This window comes from Oncorhynchus mykiss, chromosome 9 (genome assembly GCF_057628025.1).
Source record: "Oncorhynchus mykiss isolate SJ-2025 chromosome 9, ASM5762802v1, whole genome shotgun sequence".
In the NCBI taxonomy this organism is placed as follows: domain Eukaryota; kingdom Metazoa; phylum Chordata; class Actinopteri; order Salmoniformes; family Salmonidae; genus Oncorhynchus; species Oncorhynchus mykiss.
The window spans coordinates 32,609,734-32,618,228 of record NC_143030.1 but is presented as its reverse complement, the minus strand read 5'-3'; the positions used below and the strand labels follow the sequence as shown (position 1 = coordinate 32,618,228).

Genomic DNA, 8,495 nt, shown 5'->3' with positions numbered 1-8,495 from the left:
GAGCATTTTATAGTGGTAACTACTACATACTGTAATGAAATAGGCAGGGAGCAGGTCTCGAACCCTCGACCTTCTAGCCCGAGGTCCGGCGCGGGCTTCCTTGGAATTGAACATATTGTAACGACCCTGGGTTTATAGGGGTAAAAGGGTGACACACAGAAGAGGATGAGATGCTGTAATGTTTGTTCAGTGATAAAAAGCTAATCATTTTAGATGAAGTTATTGTCTTGTATTGAAAATTTTCACTACTATGCATAGAAGAGGGGTGAATAAGCTTGTATGTCAAAGTGCATTTTGTAGCCTACCTTTGTTCGTTCTGAGGATCTGTCTCATACATATAACTTGACCAGCATGAACATGATGAACCAGGTTAGGGAATGTTTATTACCATGCATCATTTCCCCTATACAATACTGCAACTTAGTGGCCATCTTTGGAACTGCGCCCCGAGAGGGATGAATCAATAGGGTGTGTGTGTGTGTGTGTAGAAGGCTGGGATCTGTTGTTGTTGCACAGTGGCAGCCAAACAACACATTCATCACCAAGCCAGATGTCACCGGCCCCATTGCTGCTATGTGTGGAATTGATCAACCATCAGTGGAATTTATCACATACACTTCATATTGACAAAGCAATCATGCATGCATTTTTCTGTGTATCACTGTTCCTCCACTCGCTCAAGACAAATGGGTGTGTCAAAATGTTGTTGTTTTTTTTCTCATCCGTTTCTACTCTCCTTCAAAGAAAAAAAGGGAATTCAAATAGAGATTCATAAATGTTTCTTCCCTGTGGGGAGTGAGTCGTCAATGCTGGGTAAGCTTTAGTTCTGAACACCGAATGAGTCAAAGACGAGTCCCCACCATACATATCCTCAACGTAAATATCACAAACGCTTTCGTTTGTGTCTTTGGGTTACAAATAATGGGGGGGGAAAGCAAAAGTCACTCACTGAAGACAGCATTGTTATGCTTTATTCGTTTGTCTATGGTATACAAATATTCACACACCAAATGTTCAAAGAAATCTGCTAACATCTCGTAAACATTCCTATGTCCTGCTCATCTATAACAATTTTTTTTGTGGATGTAGGATGTAGGAATACACTACGATAGCAAATATGTCACATATGTCAAATCTATAGAATTCTGATATTACAAATGCATATGATAAAACAGAACCCATTAACTTTACTCTTCAGCTTAGCTTGTCTCCTACGATGTACATTGCTAGTGACCATTCCCTTTCATAGCGGATAAGTAAACAGTGGAGAAAGAAGTTGAAAGAGGTAACAGGTTAGAGTAAGGGTAAAATGTCCAGGAAAAGCTCAGGGATGTTTACAACGACAGGTACGTTAAGGGTATGGGTAAAATCTGCATATTCTTTATCACTCTTCAGTAAAAAACGTAGTCAGTCCTTGTGAACCCCCACCACTAGAAATCACATTTCTATTTAAAAAATGTCTACAAGAACAAAATAATGTAAAAACAATGTCCAGATATTATATACAGTTGAAGTCGGAAGTTTACATACACTTAGGTTGGAGTCATTTAAACTCGTTTTTCAACCACTCCACAAATTTCTTGTTAACAAACTAGTTTTGGCAAGTCGGTTAGGACATCTACTTTGTGCATGACACAAGTAAGTTTTCCAACAACTGTTTACAGACAGATTATTTCACTATCACAATTCCAGTGGGTCAGAGGTTTACATACACTAAGTTGACTGTGCCTTTAAACAGCTTGGAAAATTCCAGAAAAAGATGTCAGGGCCTTAGAAGCTTCTGATAGGCTAAATGACATAATTTGAGTCAATTGGAGGTATACCTGTGGATGTATTTCAAGGCCGACCTTCAAACTCAGTGCCTCTTTGCTTGACATCATGGGAAAAAAATCTAAAGAAATCAGCCAACAAATTGTAGACCTCCACAAGTCTGGTTCATCCTTGGGAGCAAGTTCCAAATGCCTGAATGTACCACGTTCATCTGTACAAACAATAGTACGAAAGTATAAACAAAAAAAAAGTGAAGATTGTGAAGATGCTGGCTGAAACAGGTACAAAAGTATCTATATCCACAGTAAAACGAGTCCTATATCGACATAACCTGAAAGGCCGCTCAGCAAGGAAGAAGCCACTGCTCCGAAACCGCCATAAAAGAGCCAGATTACGGTTTGCAACTGCACATGGGGACAAAGATTGTACTTTTTGGAGAAATGTCCTCTGGTCTGATGAAACAAAACTATAACTAATTGGCCATAATGACCATCGTTATGTTTGGAGGAAAAAGGGGGAGGCTTGCAAGCTGAAGAACACCATCCCAACCGTGAAGCACAGGGGTGGCAGCCTCATGTTGTGGGGGTGCTTTGCTGCAGGAGGGACTGGTGCACTTTACAAAATAGATGGCATCATGGGGAAGGACAATTATGTGGATATATTGAAGCAACATCTCAAGACATCAGTCAGGAAGTTAAAGCTTGGTCGCAAATGGGTCTTCCAAATGGACAATGACCCAAAGCATACTTCCAAAGTTGTTGCAAAATGGCTTAAGGACAACAAAGTCAAGATAATGGAGTGGCCATCACAAAGCCCTGACCTCAATCCTATATAAAATGTGTGGGCAGAACTGAAAAAGTATGTGCGAGCAAGGAGGCCTTACAAACCTGACTCAGTTACACCAGCTCTGTAAGGAGGAATGGGCCAAAATTCACCCAACTTATTGTGGGAAGCTTGTGGAAGACTACCTGAAACGTTTGACCCAAGTTAAACAATTTAAACGCAATGCTACAAAATACTAATTGAGTGTATGTAAACTTCTGACCTACTGGGAATGTGATGAAAGAAATACAAGCTGAAATATATAATTCCCTCTACTATTATTCTGAACTAAAAGTGGTGATTCCTAACTGACCTAAGACATTGAATTTTTACTAGGATTAAATGTCAGGAATTGTGAAAAACTGAGTTTAAATGTATTTGGCCAAGGTGTACGTAAACCTCCCACTTGTGTGTGTGTGTGTGTGTGTGTGTGTGTACCAGTTAAAAGTTTGGACATTCTCATTCCATGTTTTTTCTTTATTTTTACTATTCTACACTGTAGAATAATAGTGAAGACATCAAAACTATGAAATAACACGTATGGAATCATGCAGCCCAAAAAAGTGTTAAAAAATCGAACTATACATTATTTGAGGTTCTTCAAAGTAACCACCCTTTGCCTTGATGACAGCTTTGCACACTCTTGGCATTCTATCAACCAGCTTCATGAGGTAGTCACCTGGAATGCATTTCAATTTACAGGTGAGCCATTCCACAAACTTAATTTGTGGAATTTCTTTCCTTCTTAATGCATTTGAGCCAATCAGTTGTGACAAGGTAGGGGTGGTATACAGAAGATAGCCCTATTTGGTAAAAGACCAATCCAATATCATGGCAAGAACAGCTCAAATAAGCAAAGAGAAATGACAGTCCATCATTACTTCAAGACATGAAGGTCAGTCAATACGAAACATGTCAAGAACTTTTAAAGTTGCAGTTGTAAAAACCATCAAGCGCTACACTGACACTGGCTCTCATGAGGACTGCCACAGGAAAGAAAGACACAGAGTTACCTCTGCTGCAGAGGATAAGTTCAATAGTTACCAGCCTCAGCCCAAATAAATGTTTCACAGAGTTCAAGTAACAGACACATCTCAACATAAACTGTTCAGACGAGACTGCTGAATCAGGCCTTCATGGTCAATTTGCTGCAAAGAAACCACTACTAAAGGACACCAATAAGAAGAAGAGACTTGCTTGGGCCAAGAAACACGAGCAATGGACATTAGACCGGTGGAAATCTGTCCTTTGGTCTGATGAGTCCAAATTGGAGATTTTTGGTTCCAACCACTGTGTCTTTGTGAGACGCAGAGTAGGTGAACGGATGATCTCCGCATGTGTGGTTACCACCATGAAGCATGGAGGAGGAGGTGTGATGGTGTGGGGGTGCTTTGCTGGTGACACTGATTTTTAAAAATAATTTAAGGCACACAACCAGCATGGCTACCACAGCATTCTGCAGCAATGCACCATCCCATCTGGTTTGCGCTTAGTGGGACTATCATTTGTTTTTCAAGGAACAATGACCCAACACACCTCCTGGCTGTGTAAGGGCTAATTGATAAAGAAGGATAGTGATGGAGTGCTGCATCAGATGACCTGGCCTCCACAATCACCTGACCTCAACCCATTGAGATGGTTTGGGATGAGTTGGACCGCGCAGAGTGAAGGAAAAGCAGCAAACAAGTGCTCAGCATATGTGGAAACTCCTTCAAGACTGTTGGAAAAGCATCCTAGGTGACGCTGGTTGATAGAATGCCAAGAGTGTGCAAAGCTGTCATCAAGGCAAAGGGTGGCTACTTTGTAGAATCTCAAATATATTTTGATTTGTTTAACACTTTTTTGGTTACTACATGATTCAATGTGTTATTTCATTGTTTGATGTCAAAATAAAGAAAAACCCTTGAATGAGTAGGTGTGTGTGAAAACTTTTGACTGGTACTGTATATATACATACACACTACATGACCAAAAGGATGTGAAACCACTGCTCATCGAACATCTCATTCTCAAATCATGGGCATTAATATGGAGTCGGTCCTCCTTTTGCAGCAATAACAGCCTCCACTCTTCTAGGAAGGCTTTCCACTAGATGTTGGAACACTGCTGCGGGGAGAGCATTAGTGAGGTCGAGCAATGATGTTGGGCGATTAGGCCTGGCTTGCAGTCGGCGTTCCAATACATCCCAAAGTTGTTCGATGGGGTTGAGGTCAGGGCTCAGTAGAGGCCAGTCCAGTTCTTCCACAACGACAAACCATTTCTGTATGGACCTCGCTTTGTGCATGGGGGCATTGTCATGTTGAAACAGGAAAGGGCCTTCTCCAACCATGAAACAGCCCCAGACCATTATTCCTCCTTCACCAAACTTGCGTATCTACTGCTCCAGAGTACAATGGCAACAAGCTTTACACCTCTCCAGCCTACACTTGGCATTGCTCCCAGTTTGGAACTCTGTAGTCAGTGTTGCAAGTGCAGACAGACAATTTTTACGTGTTTTGTGCTTCAGCACTCGGCGGTCACGTTGTGAGCTTGTGTCGCCTACTACTTCATGACTGAGCCGTTGTCGCTCCTAGACGTTGCCACTTCACAATAACAGCACTTACAGTTGACCTGGGGCAGCTCTAACAGGAAAGAAATTTGACGAACTGACTTGTTGGAAAGATGGCATCCTATGACGGTGCCACGTTGAAAGCTCTTCAAGGCCATTCTACTGACAATGTTTGTCTATGGATATTGCATGGCTGTGTGCTCGATTTTATACACCTGTCAGCAACGGATATGGCTGAAATAGCCGAATCCACTGATTTGAAGGGGTGTCCACATACTTTTCTATATGTAGTGTGTTACAAAACAATAAGAACACCTGCTCCATGATTGACCAGGTCAATCCAGATGAAAGCTATGATCGCTTATTGATGTCACTTCTAAAATCGACTTCAATCAGTGTTGATGAAGGGGAGGAGACAGGTTAAATAAGGATTTCTAAGCCTTGAGACAACCGAGTCATGGATTGTGTATGTGTCCCATTCAGAGGGTGAATAGGTAAGACAAAAGATTTAAGTGCCTTCGAACGAGGTACGGTAGTAGGTGCTAGGCGCACCGGTTTGTGTCAAGAACTGCAACACTACAAGGTTTTTCTCGCTCAACAGAACAGTTTCCCATGTGTATCAAGAATGGTCCACCACCCAAAGTACATCCAGACAACTTGACACAACTATGGGAAGCATTGGAGTCAACAGGGGCCAACATCCCTGTGGAACACTTTTCACACCTTGTCGAGTCCATGCCCTGACGAACGAGGCTGTTCTGAGGGCAAAAAGGGTGGGTGCTACTCAAAATTAGGAAGGTGTTTCTAATGTTTGGTATACTCAGTGTGTGTGTGTATAAATAAAATCCATTGCAAAAAAACATTGGAAACACCAAGCGATTTTGGCTTCAATAGCCTACCATGTGTTGCATCTCCAATGCTTCTCCCCATACATCATTCTTATCTGTACTGTATACATTAATATTTACTTGGCGAGCAGCGCCGGTCCTTTCCCAGAGTACAGGAAAGCAGTAGTGCAACAAACTTAAGTAGTATTTTTTTTCTTCTTCTGAAAATAAATGTGTCAAGTACAAGCCCCTCAACCCCCAAATAGAACACAAGTGAAATGTATTTTTTGTTTCTTTAACTGAAAAAGAACCAGAAGACATTGAGTGAGCAGGCTCATGCTTTTCACGGCTACCTGGGTGATGGCAGCTGGCATGACCCTTTACCTTTTGACCTTTCAGTGACCTTTGAAGGCTTAACTTTGAGGCTATGAGTGAGCAAAAACAATTCATTAAAAGGCATTATTGAGGTGCCCAGACAGAGCTTACTTTGAAGAAAAAAAAGGAACAATGGAACAAAAAAAAATGTTTTAGCTTCCGTTGACAACGTACATTTTTTATTAAGGCTAAAATGACTTCATCTTGATCCTTTTTTGTCCTGTCCCCTCTCTCTCGCTCTCTGAGTACTACTACTTTTTCTTCTTGAACAAGCTCTTGATCTTGGACGAGGACTTCTTGGTCTTGTCTCCGTTGTCACAGGAGTCCTGAGAAGAGGTCCTCTGTAGTTTCTTCTCCTTGCCCCCCGCTTTGCCCTCATTATCCAGTGAGGTGAGGGATGGGTTGCGCCCCACCACCACCACCACCCCCCCTGCCCCCGTCATGCCCGCGGGCAGCTGGCCCATGCTATAGGACTTCTCCAGGATGCCGTTGAATACGGCCTTGTTGCCCGCCGTTGGGGTGGTGAAGGACATGCTGTGGGACTCTGGGATGGAGCCACGGGTGAGGTCGGGTGAGCCCTTGTGTTTGTGCGAGTGCGTGTGGGAGTGCGAGTGGTGCTCCAGGGCAGGGGAGGGGTTGGCCGAGGAGGAAGTCGAGAGGGACGCAACTCCCCCTTGAGGAGGGGGTGAGTCCCGGATGTAAGTCTGAGGCTCCTGCTGGCTCAGCATCATCAGCTCCTCGCGGGAGATCTTGCGGTAGGGGAGCTCTGGGCCTGGCGTGCAGGGGTTGGCATAGGACTGTTTCCGTCCCATGGAGGAGTTGAGAGAGTCTGTGTCTGAGGACGTATCCTGAGTGTCCCTGTGACAGAGAGAGACAGAGAAGCAGGCAGAGATGAGAGGCAGACAGACACAGAGCAGAGACACACACAAAGCAGACAGAGCAGGGGCAGACAGAGACCGAGTGTAAGAGAAATAAAAATAATTACAATGCAACTAATATCAGCACACATTCAATGTCTTATATTCTAAATAAATTACCCTAAACTGATCCGGTATAAAAGAGGGCAGAGGTGGTGAAAGGTAACATACCCCTTTCTCTCGATGAAGAGGATGTGTTCTTCTTCACCCTCTGGGTGGTAGGAGAGGGGTGGGCTGGACATAGAGAGCAGATCAGGGTCGGCAGACATCATTGAAGGCTGCGGGGTGCTGTAGAGACTCCGGCGGGACCGACACAGGCTGCTGCTGCGCGTCAGAGGGGGCCGCATTATAGAGGCTGCTGGAAAAATACCAGAGAGAGTAGGGATGTAGGTTACACAGCCAGATGTGGTCATAAAGATGGTCGGACTGAGCCTGGACTACAGTACTCGGACTGAACACACACACACAACCTAAAACACACATTTTAAATCTATTTTAGCGTTGTTGATGTAAAAATCAGACAAAGTAAACTCACATGCTGTACTGGCCATCATCACTTTTGTAACGCGTTACGTAATCAGATAACTTACTGTATATGAGTAACAGAGTAAAGTAACACATAACTTTGTCAACTTTTTTTATTACAGTTACTTTGTCAAACAATGAGCAATACTTTCAGAATCATCTCTCTACCGGTCGCGTGTTTCCATGATCCGATCTCAACTTGTTTCTTAATTTAGTTCTCGAGCGAGCGGGAAAAGGCTGTTTGAGGGACGTGTCTATAACCAGAACTGGTCTGACCAAACCGGAATCCATGCTTCAAGATTGTTTTGTCACGCGGACTGGGATATGTCCTGGGTAGCCTCTGAAAATAACAGTGACCAATACACTGACACAGTGACTGAGTTCATCAGGAAGTGTATAGCGGATGTTGTTCCCACTGTGACTATTAAAACCTACCCAAATCAGAAACCATGGATAGATGGACGCATTCGAGCAAAACTGAAAGTGTGAATCACAGCATTTAACCATGCAAGGTGACTGGGAATATGGTTGAATACAAACCGTGTAGTTATTCCCCCTGTTAAGGCAATCAAACAGGCAAAACATCAGTACATAGAAAGTGGAGTCGCAATTCAAAGGCTCAGACACGATGTGTATGTGGCAGGGTCTACAGACTATCACGGATTACAAAGGGAAAACGAGCCACATCGGGGACACCGACGTCTTGCTCCC

The 8,495-nt window shown here is 43.4% G+C and overlaps 1 protein-coding gene across 2 annotated transcripts in view; it reads right to left on the bottom strand.

The window, feature by feature from the left end:
- Positions 1-949: 949 nt before the first annotated feature.
- LOC110531889 (stromal interaction molecule 2b) overlaps positions 950-8,495 on the bottom strand; it is a 96,638-nt gene continuing 89,092 nt past the window's right edge. Inside the window, exons 11-12 of one of the 2 annotated variants that reach the window (XM_021615368.3) lie at positions 7,431-7,617; positions 950-7,200 (exon numbers count right to left, since the gene is read on the bottom strand). In XM_021615368.3, the coding sequence (XP_021471043.3) occupies positions 6,594-7,200; positions 7,431-7,617 (794 nt within the window). In that variant the 3' untranslated portion in view covers positions 950-6,593. The remainder of the gene's footprint in view (positions 7,201-7,430; positions 7,618-8,495) is intronic. The other variant, XM_021615370.3, reaches the window with a different exon arrangement.